The 17676-nt window shown below is 29.6% G+C and overlaps 1 protein-coding gene across 3 annotated transcripts in view; it reads left to right on the top strand.

The window, feature by feature from the left end:
• Positions 1–17676, top strand: part of LOC122506255 (octopamine receptor beta-1R-like) — an 848536-nt gene that overhangs the window by 78089 nt on the left and 752771 nt on the right. For all 3 annotated transcript variants that reach the window (XM_043618346.1, XM_043618344.1, XM_043618345.1), the window contains one exon: positions 3040–4771. In XM_043618346.1, the coding sequence (XP_043474281.1) occupies positions 4008–4771 (764 nt within the window). In that variant the 5' untranslated portion in view covers positions 3040–4007. The remainder of the gene's footprint in view (positions 1–3039; positions 4772–17676) is intronic.

Here is a 17676-nt window from a genome sequence, read left to right as displayed (position 1 = left end):
TAACAAGAATACGAAAGCGTAAATAATAGGGAAGGTCGCGTGTTTAGTTCTCGTTCATTATTCTTTACCATCCATTTTCTTATATTTCATAGTTATCCTTTATCTGTCGTTCCAGTATTTTCACTTTGGTATTTTTTTCCAATTAACAAACAAAAGATAGAAGTTTCCAATTCCAAACTATTTTTTAAGATGGTTTTCAATTATAACCCTCGAAGCGGCAAGTAAGGTACTTTCTTATCAAAGCAAAATTAAAACGTAATGGTCAATTTAATTAGATATTGACTGATTTTTAAAAAAACTAAATTTAGTTTTGATTCTTTTTTCACTTTACAAATTTATCAAATTTGCTTGATACTTGCTACTCGGAGGATTTTGGGGTCGCTGATTTCTAATTGGCATCAGGGGGTCTATTATGTAATTTCATTTCACTTTCACGAAATTTTTTTTTTTGCATTTCAAATTCATTTCACTTTGACTTGGAAATATTGTATGTAATATATTACATACATTATCTATAGATAATAAGAAACTTTACTAACTTAAATTTTCTTAAAAGTATCAACAATAAATTGTTAAACGATGCCATTTTGTCCAAGTTGATTCAAGCATTTGGAATCTTTAAATAACAACGTGGCATTTGATGTAGGGGAGACTAGGGTAAACCCGCTCACTTTTTTTCAGATCGGTTAAAATCTAGGAAATTATTCTCTAAATCCAAGTTAATTTATATCATTTGAAAGCTTATGATTTCTACTAAAAAAATAAAAAAGAGTTTTTGATTTATCTTTTTTAGTTTTACTTAGAGAAACTTTTTAATACACATATACCAAATTTCGAAATCACAATTTTCCAGGGTAAATCCGCTCACTTTATCTTTTCATGGCGGAACAGTTTTATTTTTAAAATATTAAAATTCGTCTTATTTCCGTCTTAAGTATGATTTATTATTGATAAACTATGAGTTCTATAAACAATTCTATAAACAACAAATTAGTTTAATAAATAATGAAGATAGATTTCATGAATTACAACAATGGATTTAAATAATGTTATATTTTATTCAGAGAAAGTGAACTGTAGTTACAATTTTGGTTTTAATAAGTCATAAATTTTTTTATGGTTAAAATATAATACGTTAAATTATTTTATTCTAAATTTTAAATTTAAAACTTAGTGAGCGGCTTTCCCCCGATTTCACGTGAGCGACTTTACCCCGAGTGTATTCCTCACATTTCAGAATAAATTTAATTAAATCTTTTTGAAATAAGACAAAACTATATATGTACGTCAAAGAAGGACATCCAATAACAACAAAAAAAATTTGCCAAATAAAGTAGGACTCAAAAATAATGATCGAAAAACTTAAAAATCAAAAAAACGTTTTTTTTCTGACACTTCCAAAAACATTTGATAGCCTCTGATTCTATGTTGAATTCATGAAACTAAACGAAAGTTCGTTAATATAAGTTGAATGTTAAGTACTATTCACAGTACCAATATATTCTCCATCTTAACTTGAGTTCATAGCGTCAAATTGCTAGTGAGCGGGTTTACCCATGAAGTAATATAAGGAGACCGAACGACCATGCAAATTTTGTATTGAAAGTGGGACAGATTTCGGTACCCGAATAGTGGGTGAAAAATACCGAAAGGAACACCAGCGCTGCATGTGGTTAAATTGTTGACTATGAGAAGCACAAAACATAACCTATATTATTTGTTTATGTTTCACTAATTCATGTGTGTCATATATGTTTTCATGTGTTCCTCATATTTTTTAAATATTATCAAAGTAAAATAATTATAGTGTTATTTTCAGTGTTATAATTCTATCAATTGTGAATGAACTGTGTTTTCCATTTTTCCCATGCGCAGCGCTAGTGTTCCTTTCGGTATTTTTCACCTACTAAGCGGGTACCGAAATCTGACCCATTTATAATGTATTTCGTTCGGTCTCCTTATACTACTTCAATACTCCTTATACTGGGTTTACCTTAGTCTCCCGGTCTCCCCTATACGTGAATGTGACATGTTCGTATTACGTGGAATTTAAATCAAAGTGTGAAGGTGAACACTTCGTGGAGTTTAATTAAACTGAAAAAATTTTTTAAAAATCAAGTCAACTTTATAGTTAAATATAAAGTTATTGTGACATGTGTATTAAAAGATCTTGTTTGACTTTATTATAGAATTCAAATTAGAAGTTCACTTTGACCATTGCTAAAGAATTTTTTAAAATAAAAATGCGACTTGTATCAAACTTAAGCAAGCTTAAGTGGTCATAAATCGGATCAGCAGACGCCTAAAAATAATTTACAGAAACAGATTCTAACCAACCCTGAAATTGATCCACGTAGTTCCTCTTTCTTTGGATTGTTTATAAAAAGAAACAATGATGATTCTTTTTTTAATATTACATATTTTAGAATCCAAGAATGGAAATTTGGGATTTTAAGTGCTTCATTATGTTCAAAAATAATAAAACTAGTTATCTCAACTCCTTCACTGGCAGTGCGTTCCAAATGGCGTTCCTGCTAGTGAAGGGGTTAATATTGTACCAAATTATATAATTATAGATTTTTTGGATGCATTCTTTTATAGAATAGTTTTTTCCAAATATAATTTTAATTTATGAAGGAATCGATTTTGGGTACTTGTAAGAATAAATTATTCATTGAAAATTATTAATGAATCAACAAACATTGAAAAGAATCATTTGTTAGAGTTCATCAATCTATTTCGAATTAGATATATTATTTAACAAAATGGTTATTTTCTGAGGAAAAAACAAAAAGATTATTTCAGCATTATTTATCCTTTACCAAGCGAGAAGTGAATTAATGTTACTTAATAAATAAATTATTAATTCCTTATATTTTTTTAATATTAATCCTTTAAATTAATATTTCTTTGCGATTAATAATTTTTTTCTAAAAACTTAGTTAATTTCCCATCCTAAGATATATTTTTCCTTCATAGAAAAATAAAAAAAATCTTTTTTCCTTTAAACGTGAAATTAGTTTTGTTTTCTTATTCCAGGACCTGCGATCCCTCGGTAAATTTCACCGATGTCATCCTTCAGTAAAGTAAACCTCAATCCCTGAGCTAAGAAGAATCTCAACACAACATCGAAAGTGCATCTCAGCTCGAGAGGAGAATCGAAAAAAAAGAAAAATGAGAAAATCTCAACTTTGACCCAGTTTTACCTGAAATCTCAAATATTGACTTTGAACTAATTCAAACATGAAGCCTAAAACCTACAGAACACCGATTGGTCTACTCTTACATGGATTTTAAAGAGGACTTCACAATAAAATGAAAAAAAATAAATCAGTCATCTTCGAAAAAATGTATAGCTCACCTTCAAATTTCTGTACCTCGAACAGTCAATAACTGTATTTTTATTTTAATATAAACAACCTTCTGTAATATAAAAAAGATTTTAATAAGAAGAAAATGATTAATAAAAAAGCAAATATTTCGAAAAAGAAGAAATTATTAAAAAGCATATGATTAAGAAGTAAAAGCTTAAGAAGCAATATTTATTATTTAGAACAATATTTAGAAAAAAAATTGAGAAACAAGAGATTAAGAAGCAGATTATTCAGAAACAAAAGACTTAGAAAGCAAAAGATTTAAAAGCAGATTATTAAGAAGCAGGCAATTCAGTAGTAGATGATTATGAAAGAAGAGTTAGAAATAAAAGTGAAAAATTTATTAATCAATGCATTAATAAAGATAAAGTAAAAATCGAGTGATGCTGAAGTAAATTATTATTAATAAACGAATTATTAATAATACTGAATCGGCAATAATTGACAAATAAAAGATTAATACATAAATTCACACTACAAAGTTAATGTACCAATTTAAAAAAACATGATAAGAAAAATTAAGCTCAAATAATCTAAATCATATAGAAAATTCAGAACAAAATCTAAAACAAGTGAAAAAAGCGAACAATTTGGAAAAATCCTACGAAATGAGAGAAAGATCGTAATGAACAGATGCTGGAATCTGGAAGAATGGATGCCAACAACACCATTATTGTGGACCCAACAAACGAGACAATGATGACTACAATGAACACACACGAGATAATTATTGACACGGGTCAAGGTAATCAGACATGGAACGATTGGCAACACTTTGAACATGTCCTACTTTTGATCACCAAAGCAGCAGTGATGTGCTTTATAATTTTATGTGCCCTATTTGGAAATTTATTAGTTATTGTTTCAGTGATGAGGCATAGAAAATTACGAGTCATCACTAACTACTTTGTCGTGTCTTTGGCTCTTGCTGACATGTTAGTTGCCATTTTTGCAATGAGCTTTAATGCAAGCGTTGAGGTATCTGGAACATGGTTATTTGGTTACTTTATGTGCGATGTTTGGAACTCGTTGGATGTATTTTTTAGTACTGTTTCAATTCTCCACTTGTGCTGTATAAGTGTCGATAGATATTATGCAATTGTACAGCCACTCGATTATCCATTAATAATGACAAACATGAGATTGGGTACAATGTTGAGTGTTGTGTGGTGTTCACCCACTGTGATGAGTTTTCTGCCAATTTTCGCCGGTTGGTACACCACACCCGAACATCTTAAGTGGCGACGAGAAAACCCGAATGCGTGTGTTTTTGAAGTTAATAAAGTTTATGCGGTTATCAGTTCGAGTATTAGCTTTTGGGTGCCTGGCATTATTATGATCGCAATGTATTACAAGATTTATCAAGAGGCTGATCGTCAGGAAAGAATGCTCTATCGGTGAGTGCCAATAAATAAGCAATATAACATACATTTGTACAGACATTTTATACTTTAATTTGTTTTAAGTTCAGCTTAACATTCTACTAGCCACGTAAAGAGTTTTATACCCAATATTCATTGAGGTTAAGCAAATAATATTTTGTTGTTGGAAAAACATAGAATAAAGGCTTTTTCACTACAATTATTTAATATTAACATGCAATATATTTTACTGATGTAAAAATAATAATTAATTATTATTCAAACAAATGAAAAATTTGTTTATTCGGAATTTTTTCACGATACACTTTGATATATTTAGATGAAAAGTAAATTCAATCAATGGAAGGTAAAAATATAAAAACAAAACGTTATTTTGTCAAGTTGCAACATTTCGATGGTGTGGTTTACCATCTCGGTTCTTTTTCTATTTTGTTTCTAGGATGCCTTCTGATAGTTTTGAGCCTAAAATGCAAAAAAATCGGTTAGGCCGTTTTTTAAAAACCTTACTTTTTGTATTTTTTAAAAGGTTAATCAACATATTTTTGCTTAAATATGTTCAAATAAGTGACATATCGAATCCAATCGATCATTTTCATTTATAAAAGCTTCAGAAAACTTAAAAAAATGGATTTTAAACAATTAAAAATAACGTCGCTATTCCATTGTTAATTAAGAATTGCTTAAACAATGCTATGTGTAATAAATAAATTTCGCTATTAGGAACCGAAATCATCAAAATTGTTTAAATAATTATAAATAATGAGTTATAATAATTAGTTCAGCTGGTATTTACTGTGTCCACCTAAATTAATTTTATTCTCGCCTAAATAAATTTTAATTTTACGAAATCTGTTTAATAATTACTCGAAATACGCTTCCCATGGCTGAGTGTTAATCAGCTGGGTTAACCTAAATTAATTTTATTCTTGCCTAAAAAAATTTTTATTTCGCGACATCTGTTTAAAAATTACTCGAAATACGCTGTCCATCGCTGCGTGTTAATCAGCTGGGTCCACCTAAATTAATTTTATTCCTTCCTAAATAAATTTTATTTCGCGAAATCTGTTTAATAATACACGGAAAGAAAAGGTGTGGAAGAGATATCCATAAAAATATTGTTGAGCAGAATATTGTTGTGTTATCCAATTCAATGGAAGAGACAACTTTCAGAATGGAAACACATTCCATATTCAATGGATGAGGGAGCCATATTATATTGTTGAATCAAATATGGATGTGACATCCATTGGCATGGTTAGGCTTACAATTCATGCTATGAATTTTTACATATGGCTGCCTCATCCATATAAACTTTGGTTGGGAGATCCATAGTTAGTACAACATTTCGATACATGTTGCGCGCAATTCATTATCATGGCATCCATTTAAAAATGGTCGTCTTAATTTGTCCGTCGCGTCGGTTTCCTGTCACGTCTATATAATCACGTTGTGAGTTTATTGTGTATAAATAGTGTTATAATTGCTCATTATTTATTATCGTTATTGTCTATTAGTGTTTATGTAAATTCATTTTCATGAAATATGTGTATAGTATATAAGGAATATTATATGCTCAAATATTGTAGTTGCGTGTATAGTGTAGTGGATAGCGTTAGTGTTTAGTATGCGTTAGGTCTAGGGTTCGTGTCTCCCCCATCGGTTAATAATTTATTTCGTAAATATGCGGTTATTCAATAAGTGGTGTGTATTAATTAACAAAAATGTGCATAAAATATCTCAAGTGACATAGAATTTAATTATTTGAGTGATTCTAATTTTTTTGTTTCCCATTTCCATTACTATGGATCACCCAACCATAGATTTTTTGCTGCTCCAACAATATACAGCCAGCCATAGAATATGGATGCAGCAACCTTCACTATGGATATCCCGTATTTTTCAATATAATATAGCTGTGATATCCATGTATCTGGATGTGTCAACTATTCCTTTTTCTCCGTGTAACTCGAAAAACGTTTCCCTAGCTAAGTGTTAATCAGCTGGGTCCACCTAAATTAAATTTATTCTTGCCTAAAAAATATTTAATTATTATTATAATTATGATTTTATTATTATTTATTTACAAAGAACATAATCCGAAATAGTTGTTGACAGATCGTGTTAGTATATAGCAAATTCATTAGAAAATTCGTAGTTATGCACGCGTAATATTGGAAACAATCGTACATGGAAACAAAAGGTTTGGAAGAGATATCCATAAAAATATTGTTGAGCAGAATATTGTTGTGTTATCCAATTCAATGGAAGAGACAACTTTCAGAATGGAAGCACATTCCATATTCAATGGATGAGGGAGCCATATTATATTGTTGAATCAAATATGGATGTGACATCCACAGGCATGGTTGGGCTTACAATTCATGCTATAGATTTTCACATATGGCTGCCTCATCCATATAAACTTAGGTTGGGAGATTTATAGTTAGTTCAAAATTTCGATACATGTTGCGCGCAATTCATTATCATGGCATCCATTTAAAAATGGTCGTCTCAATTTGTCCGTCGCGTCGGTTCCCTGTCACGTCTATATATTATAATCACGTTGTGAGTTTATTGTTTATAGTGTTATAATTTTTTATTATTTATTATCGTTATTGTCTATTAGTTTTTATGTAAATTCATTTTCATGAAATATGTGTAGAGTATATAAGGAATATTATATGCTCAAATATTGTAGTTGTGTGAATAGTGTAGTGGATAGCGTTAGTGTTTAGTAGGCGTTAGGTCTAGAGTTCGTGTCTCCCCCCATCGGTTAATAATTTATTTCGTTAATATGCGGTTATTCAATAAGTGGTGTGTATTAATTAACAAAAATGTGTATAAAATATCTCAAGTGACATTGAATTTAATTAATTGAGTGATTCCAATTTTTTGTTTCCCATTTCCCTTACTATGGATCACCCAACCATAGATCTTTTGCTACTCCAACAATATACAGCCAGCCATAGAATATGGATGCTGCAACCTTAACTGTGGATATCCCGTATTTTTCAATATAATATGGCTGTGATATCTATGTATCTGGATGTGTCAACTATTCCTTTTTCTCCGTGTAGTAATACACGCGTAGTATTATAAGCAAATTCGTAGTTATATACGCATGTGCACTTTTTTTAATATTCTTTTTTTTAATACATATTAAAGTTTTTTGTGATCTAAAGACTTTTTTTAGTTCTACGAAAGATTAACTACTCGATAAAAAAAATTTTATAATAATGATTTATTTGCTTTAGCTGATACGCTTTACAAATGAGAGACGTATCTCGATACAAAAAATACAAGAAATATTAAACAGATTATAATATTCCGTGTAGAAATTGACCGTGGAAGTGTATGAGAAACTGTCCAGTTGCGCTAGATTCAATCTAGCAACTAAATGGAAAAAATGGACAGGCTTGAACGAGGGATGTAACGCTAGCAACGTCAAGATTTTGTACAGTTATTTTGTCTGGAATAATTGTTAGATTTATAAATAATAAAAGAATATGTTTCAACTTTACTCTTTTGTTTGTTTAACTTTTAAACAAACAAAAGAGTAATACAAAAGTATTTGTTATTATCACAATTCCTCTTACATTTATTTTTGAAATTAATTGTAACATATTTTGCTACATTGGATTTTTTCTTTAAAACACAAACACATTCACTATAAAGATTCGTACTTGTATACCGATAATAAAATTAATTGTATATTATATTGTTGCAATCACAAAAAATTCACTTAAAATTACCAAAGTTTTATTATTTATTATGAACAGTATAATATGAAAAACAATCTAAGACTATGAATGATGACATCACATGTCCTTTTTCTAATAAATCTTCTTTTCGCTGTAATATATTTAAACTTGTACACTGTCCCTGTTTAAAAATGGAAAACTAAAAACTTTTCACTAAATTTATAAATTTTATTTTTTCTTCACAACAAGATAAGTTACAATTGTAGACTCTTGGTTTCTTTTCATCAAGCACTACGTCAAGAACTGATTTCGTCTGCTAGCTTAGTAGACTCTCAGAGCCACCTTCTCCACGAACTTGTACTAAATTCTTAAGTCAACGTCCTAGACAGTGCCTAGCTAATTCTTGGACAACCTGCTATACGAACTTGTACTGAATTTTCAATTCAGTATCCTAGACAAATTTTAGCCAGATTCTAGACTGTCTTCATAGCGAAGAAAATAAAGGGGAAAACTGTACATTAACATTTCGGGGCCAGGACAGTTTTTTCAGAATAATTTTCCACGACAAATGCTATCTAGCTGTAGTCTATTTCTAGGAAGGCCACGACAAATTTCTACACGGGATACATTACTTAATTAATTAAATTTCATAAAATACACTCATACTTATATTTATAAACGTAATACACTTGAATCTTGATATAACGAGAAGTGAGGGATCAGAAAATTTCGATATTATGACTGCGAGAGGGAACCCTACTCTTAAACTATTTATTTGTGTAATGGTACGTAACTGTAATTAATGTCATGTGCAAAACGATGCTTAAATGTTTGTGTTCAAATGTTTTAAAATGGTGGGGATAAAAGAGGAGAAATATTTCTATTTGTAACGAGAGTTGACAGTTCGTTGTATCAAGAACTCGTTATATCGAGACTCTTTATATCAAGATTCAACTGTAATAATAATACACTGTAAAAAATTACATTTAACTTTGATTTGGCATTATCTTGAATTGAAGAATGAAATAGAATTGTCTTTCATTAATATGTGACTTAACTTCATCTTGCTCTTGTTTGACGTTTGAAATAACATTATCTCGTCAAAAAAAGAAAATAAATAAAATTAATTTTTTTCGGGTTAATGTTAAATAGAAGATGTTATAGGGTGCTATCATTGTGATACTGGGTAATATTTAGGATGTAGAAAAATTTTGATATCCTCAAAATAGATGATGTTATTCTCTATAATCAACATTGAAAGTAATGGAATCTAGAATATGCTCTATTTGTATCATTAAAGATCAAATTGAAAATCAAGAAATATTTTACAAAGATACACTGACGGAAATATGAGGTTAAAATACTATTTAAAAATTATAATTTTAGTTTAATAAAGAAAATTATTATAAAATATATGTTTCTTTTTCTTTAGAAAATATATTTGTGGCATAATTAAATAAACAGTTAAAAATTAAAGTTTATAATTATGTTAACAATAACCTAATCTAATAGTTATTGTAATAATAAGTATAAATTAATAATTTGATTAAAAAAACTTAAACAGAATCAGTTTTGTTTTCATTACTAAGCAGACATTTATATTTACTACTATGTTTAGTTCGATCGAGAAAAAAAAATTGAACGCTGGTTTATAATATTTATCTAATATTCATTTGTCACAATTCAAATTTTCTTACTAAACGCGTAATAGTATAAACCACTACAGCTTTTTTCGGCGTTCACCCGGTGTTAACACCGAGTTAACGAAAGTCGAATCATTAACAATAATATTTACTAACATTCTTTAGGAACTATCTAATCAGAATGAACTCGGTAAAAATACCGTGTGAACACCCAAAACAGTCTATATCTCTAGTCTTCGTAGGACAAATAATTACATTGTTAATAATAGTTTTATAAATATAAATTTATTTGTTGACAAATTTGAAAAATTTTCTTTGGTCAAATGCTTGTAAAATTTAAAGTTTAATAATAAAGTATTTTTCCTCTTTTTTCCTCGGTACATTAGAAACCAGAATTTAACAACAGCCAATTAGTTTCCAAGTCGAAAGTTAACTACTCCTAATTCCGTGCTCAAGTATTGGTTTATCCAAGAGACAAATTGGACATCCTTTACAATGTGCTTTATTAGAACTGGAAATTATACATGTATATACATATATAAAGAAACGAGAGTCTCTTTTTAGGAATTGTGTAGTACTTTTATCTAAACTTGGATGAAAAAAGAGAGGGGAGCTTTCGAAAAAAGAAAACTCAAGGAAATAAACTTGAATTGAGCCCTAATTAAATATCCCCCTATTTTATCTGATCCTCCTTAATAAATTTGTTATTTTTAAGCTTCTAACAAAGTCGATTCAATCAGATTACACGACCCCGAAAACATAAAGAGAGAGAGAAATATAAACGAAAATTAATGTTTTGCCAAGAAAATTTTCTAAATCTTCATGTAAAAAGCTAAGGATTGTTTTTTTACAATAGAAGAGTAGAAAACATTTGAATTGAAAAATTGTAAAGATGATTGAAGAAATAGAGATTTTCTTTTTTTTTCATTCTCTTTCAACGATATTTCTCTATATTTGAATAATGTCTCGGGAAATTGCTGAGTCAGTTTCAAGACGTTATTACGTCAAACTCGACAAACAGGTTAAAAGCTTTAGTATTATCTTCCTTTAGACCTTTACAATTCTTGAAATGTACATTAAGTAGGTACTATTAGGAACCCATCAATTAAAAAAAGGGAATTTCAAAAATTAACACTTAAATTTACATTTCGTTATTAAATTAATAATTTAATTTATATATCTCTCTATATTATAAAAAGATTTCGCCGCCGGATCCAGGCCCTAAAGTTGGCTACAAATGGCCTCATGCGCTTTGAAGTTAGGTCAAAATTTAGGTAAAATTTGACCTATTTATTAACCTACAAGTCAAAAGAGGCGCTATTAAGGCTTCCCAAGGGGTCAAAATTTAGGTCAAACTACTTAACCTACAGTGCCGCCCAACAGGATTTTCCCACTATATCACAGTTAAAGGTGTTTCAAAAAGTTTTATATTTTGATTTCTAGTAAAGATATCGATGTTTGTAAGGTCTCATTTTAAAGCTTATATCTTCTACTTTAACAATATTTAAATAATAAATTTTAAAAAAAAATTTTATTTTTTAATTACTGTTTAGAAAAAACAAAATTTTCAATTTTTTTTGACAATTTCAAACAAATTCAGTTTTTTAACATGTAATCGCAAATTAATTATGTGTAACGGATTTTAAAGCTTATTTTATCACCTTTAAAATGCATTTCTAAAAATTGTTGTACGATTTTTTTAAGAAAGTTATCATTTGTTTAAAAAAGCAGCCCTTTTTTTAAATAATTAGTATTTTGAAAACGGTTCATTTTTTTAGAAAAAGATTAAGACAAAAAATATTTATTTATTTATGTAGATTTAAGAAAAAAATATTTAAAAAATTTTTTAACAAATTTTTTTAACTGCATTTTTAGGTTTTAAATTATTATTAAATTATTTATACACTTTTTTAATCACCGCAGTTCAAGAAATGAAACGTTGTGTTTACTTAATAGAGTAAAATTCTTTCACCTTCAATGTAATTTAAATAGCTTTTAATTATAGAATTGACATTAATTGTTTATAAACTGTTTAAATCAATAATAGTTTAATTATTGTAATCAAAATATCAGTCTTGTGAAATTTGTCAAAATTGTCACATAAAAATTTTATCTGCGTTTTATTGTCACTTATACTTATATTTTTATACAATAAATAATTATTTTAGTAAATAGTAAAAAAATTTGTATAATAGTAAAATGAATTCTAGAAATTTTTCTATTGAAGAACGGATTGAAATTGTAACTCATCATAAAATGGGGAGAAGTAATCGTCAAATTTCTGAAGATTTAAAAGTTCCAAGATTACAAGAAAAAAAAATTGTGAAGTTTAACAATGTTGAAAATAGGTGTTTCGAATAATTAAAACCTCGGAAGTCTACTGCAGCTGATGATAAGTACATAGTATGAAAAAGTATTTTGAAATTATGCGAACGCTAACATCTCGAGCTATTAAAAAACACACCCGTACAGCAGAAAAAGTGGTAACTCCGTTAAAAAATAAAGCTAGATGCTTTTTTTAAATTGCATTGGGATGCTTATTAACCCCTTCGCAGTCAAGACCAAAATCTCATAAGTGGGCTCAAAATGTCGACAACTTTTTAGAAAACGAAAATTTACGCAAACGAGCAGACTATTGTATTTGAAGTCGCTGATTACGAATCCGATATCAGATTTTGAAAATTCAAAATGGCGGATCCAATATGGCGGACATGGAAATTAAAAAACCAACTGAATTCACTTGAAACTTGTTACTCTGGGGTTTTCGGGAACGCTGATTACGAATCCGATATCAGATTTTAAAAATTTTAAATGGCGGATCCAATATAGCGGACGAAATTTTCTAAAACTCATCGGATTCACTTAAAACTTTTTACTTGGGGGTTTTCGGGGTCGCTGATTACGAATCCGATATCAGATTTTGAAAACTCAAAATAGTGGTTACTTACGGCCCCAGAGTTTACCACGTGGAGGTATGCGGTCGGATTTTACACTCCTTTATTTATTTTGTTTTTTTACATTTTTTTTGTTTGTTCTTATATTGGATCCGTCATTTTGAATACCGATATTACATTTTTAATCTACGACATCAATAAATCCCAAGTAACAACTTTTAAGTAAATCTAATAAATTTTTTAAAATGGCGCCAGCCATATTCGAACCGTCACAATGTATTTTAAAACTCTGATGCTAGATTCGTAATCAGCGACCCTAAAAACCCCCGCGTAACGAGTTTTAAATGAATCGGACAAGTTTATAAAAATGTCGTCCGCTATATAGGATCCGCCATTTTGAATTTTTAAAATCTGAAATCGGATTCGCAATCAGCGATCCCGAAAACCCCTGAGTAACAAGTTTCAAATGAATCCGATGAATTTAAAAAAATGTCCGCCATATTGGATCCGCCATTTTGAATTTTCAAAATCTTATATAAGATTTGTAATCAGCGATCCCGAAAACCCCTGAGTAACAAGTTTCAAGTGAATCCGATGAATTTTTGAAATTGTCGTCCGCCATATTGGATCCGCCATTTTGAATTTTTTAAATCTGAAAACGGATTCGTAATCAGCGACCCCGAAAACCCCCGAGTATCAATTTGTGGACAAATCTGTGTGTTTTTGTAGCCAAAAATCTGCTTGCGTCTATACACGTCATCGACAGTTTGAGCCCACCTGCACCATGACGTGTATACACGTCATCGACTGCCAAGGGGTTAAATTTCCAATGAAATGCTACTATTATAAGTTGTATTGCATAAATAGGAAGCGAGATATCATTTTATGAAGACAAAATAATTCTATTTTTTTCGGAATTTCTTGCCCCGACTTTGACTCCTGGCAAAATTTAGAAAAGTTGATGAAAAAAATTGTTACTTTCACAGACTATTCTTTGTAACCTAAGCTTTAAATAGAGACCAAGAACAGCAAAAAATATTAACGGGTTCCCGAGATATTACAAAAAGAGTGTTTTTTAATAGCTCGAGATGTTAGCGTTCGAACAATTTCCGCCGGTAGTGCAGACGTAAGACAGCATCAGAAATCACTGCAGAAGTTAATAAAGTTTTTAATAAGAAGTTGGGTGTATAAGCACTGTGAAAAGACGTCTCAACGAAAAAGGACTTTTTGGGAGAATCGCAGTAAAAAGGCCTCTATTGAAAGAAGTCAATAGAAAAAATCAATTACAGTGGGCAAAAAAGCATCGGAACTGGACTTTAAATGATTGGCAACAAGTTTTATGGAGTGACGAGTCGAAATTTGAAGTTTTTGGGACCAAACGGAAAGTTTACGTTCTCAGGAAAGTGAACGAAAGATATTTAAAACAATGCATCGTCCCTACAGTCAAACATGGTGGAGGATCTGTCATGGTATGAGGATGTTTTGCCAGTTCCAAAGTTTGTAATATTGTCAGAATTAAAGGGATCTTAAAAAAAGAAGGTTACAAAAATATACTTCAAAAGAATGTTGTTACATCGGGAAAAAATTAATACGTAACAAACTAAAAATTCGTAAATAAATAGATATATTGGTATATTATTTAAAATTTTTAATAATCAATTTCATTTTCAAATAAATTTTTTTTAATTAATGAAATAAACTATAACTTTACATTAAATTGAATTTCTTTTTTTTAATTGAAAAATTAATTTAAAATATTTAAATAGTATATTAAGCAACAAGAGGATAAAGGCAGCCATTTCTTTACGAAATTGGCTGCCTTTAATCTTGTGTTACTTAAGATATTTTTTATTCCTAATGCACAAAAGTGTCGATTTCAGATAGCAGACGATAGGAAGTAAAAGTCATTCACTGGTTCGATTTGTATGAAAATGGCGGCCGTTTTCTCCCATGGGCAAGAAAAATGCATATGAACAGCTAATTTTCTTGCCCTTGGGAGAACACGGCCGCCATTTTCATACGGTCGAAGAAATTAATGACTTTCCTCCCTGTCGTCTGCTATCAGAAAGCGCCATTTTTGTGCATGTCGGATAAAAAAATTTTTTTTATGTATTAGGTCGAAACTTGGTATTTCAACAGGACAACGATCCCAAGCATACTTCTAAACTTTGTAAAGGTATTACTTAAATAATCTCGAAGACAAATGACTATTAAAAGTGATGATATGGCCACCACAATCACCAGACTTAAATCCGATAGAGTTGTTGTGGAAACACTTAAATCGATCAGTAAGAAAAGTTTGTTCATCTTCAACTACCTATTTATGGGATTCTCTGCAAACAGAGTGGAAAAAAATTCCCTGCGAGACATTAGAAAAACTAATTTCAAGAATGCCTCGAATATGCAGGGTGTCCAGCGTCCGGGAAATGCGTGAAAAGCGGGAATTGTACAGGAAAATTTTTGGTGCGGCAAATGTACGGGAATATACGGGATTTTTTTCTGACACCGGGAATTTAAGCACAGGGATAAACGGAACTAGGTCCGTTTTGTTTAAAGTCCGTAAAAGTCGGTTTTTAAAAAAAAAGTCCGTAATTTGTTTAAAAAAGTACGAAAAAACCGTAAATTGTACGATATAATTTGGAAAATTTTTGAGAAGTTACAAATGAGTGCAGAATTTTAATTATTTTTAAAAGTAATTAAATTCTTCGCAGAAATTCAATTATGTTTTAAAATTTTGTAAGATTCTCTTTAAAATTTCAATTATCTTTATAATTCATAAAATCCTTTTCTGAAATACAATTATGTTTTAAAATTTTGTAAGATTCTTTTTAAAATTTCAATTATCTTTATAAGTAATAAAATCCTTCTGAGAAATTCAATTATTTTCAACAATTTTAATAAAATTCTTGTCAAAATTTTGATTATTTTCATATTTTTCTTAATTTAATATTTTCAATATAACTATAGTTATATTAAAAAATTTATTAAAATATAATAATAAATTTATTTATACCACATTTTAATAAAATTTTCCAAAAGAATTCAATTATTTAGAACAAATTTTTGAAAAAATTCTATGGAAACATTTAATCATTTTTGATAAATAATACAATTTTTATAGGAATTCAATTCTTCGGAGAAATTTAATTATATTAAAAAATTTAAGAAAATTCTTGTTGAAATTTCAATTATCTTTATAAATAATAAAAATCTTCTGCGTAATTTAATTATTTTCAAAAATTTTATTGCATGAACTCTTATAAATAATTGAATTTTGAAATGGTTTCAAATTAAAGACCTTGAAAATTCGAATTTTCCATACTTTTAACTAACAATTCTGTAGAATTAATTTTTTTAAAAAAGTTTAATTGAGGCCTTGGATCCAATAACTCGCCCGACGCTCGGAGGAACGCGCAACTACCAGTCAGTGAGCAGTGAGCGCCTCTGGGCCACTCACTGCTACCCGACTGGCATTAGCGCGAGTCTCCGAGCGTCGGGCGAGTTATTGGATCCAAGGCCTCAATTGAATATTTTTTAAAAATTATTTTATGTTTTTATTTTCTAATATATTTAATTGCAGAATATTCGAAAAATAAATTATTTCACTGGTTCAAGCTTTGTAAACGTATAAAATTATATACACTTTAATTAATTTTTCTGAATTCGAATTTTATTTAACCCTTAAACCGCACACTGCCGAATCCATCCTTAAACCGCACACTGGGTGTGCGACACCCGGGGACTTTTAAGTGTGTTCTCCAAGCTGGAATAGGATATTATCTTTTGGAAAAATTATCTTATATAGCTCAGTACATCTATTTTGAAGGAAAATAAGTTTCATAATGATTTATTTAATTTTAATAATTAAAAAAGAGTTTTTTAAAACTACTGAAATTACCCTAAACCAAAAACTGGGTGTCAAACAAGCAGAAATTTTTCGCCGACAACTTTATAAAGTTATCAAATACACAAAGACACTTGGGAGACTAATGTCCCTCACGGAACATAAACTTAAGTACAAAATGTATCGTCCAATAACGACACATGTTCAATTTTTACGAATTTAACCGAAATATTAGAGTAAAAAGCTAGAATATGGGTGTCGCACACCCAGGGTGCGGTTTAAGGGTTAAAGAATCAAACAAGCCTTTGATCCAGTTACTCCCCTCTACAGTGACCGGTATCAATCTATAGATAATAATTTGTATAGTTACACTACCGTCCACGAGTATCAGGACGATTACATTCGACTCTATGAAAAAACATGCCATCACTTTTTGAATCATATCTCGAAAATTAAAGGAGATACAAAAAAAACTTAAATACGGTTAGAAAGGTGATTAAATTTTGCGTAAAATAAGCCGTCTTTGAAGTCATTTCGTTAATTATTCTTTAAGTTGTATAATGAGAAAGAAATAAAAAAAATGATGAAATTTTCTCATTTTTGTCTCTTGACTTCAACTTTTTCAAAAATTTAGAAAAATTTAGATAAAATTTTTCTAAAAACACAGAAATCTTCGTTAGAATTTCAGCTTTAAAATAAGCCTTCGGAAATTAAAAAAGGTTAATCCGTCTCCGATATATAATAATTAAAAATGTGAAGCCGTGTTTCGATCGATTAGTGCATTGAAATTCAACTGTGATGACTCGATTTTGCTTCGCGCGGCAGCATATGAGAGAGA

This window comes from Leptopilina heterotoma, unplaced genomic scaffold, assembly GCF_015476425.1.
Source record: "Leptopilina heterotoma isolate Lh14 unplaced genomic scaffold, ASM1547642v1 Lhet_40, whole genome shotgun sequence".
NCBI classification, from domain to species: Eukaryota; Metazoa; Arthropoda; class Insecta; order Hymenoptera; family Figitidae; genus Leptopilina; species Leptopilina heterotoma.
The sequence above is the reverse complement of the archived record's forward strand: the minus strand, read 5'-3'. Positions and strand labels throughout refer to the sequence as shown.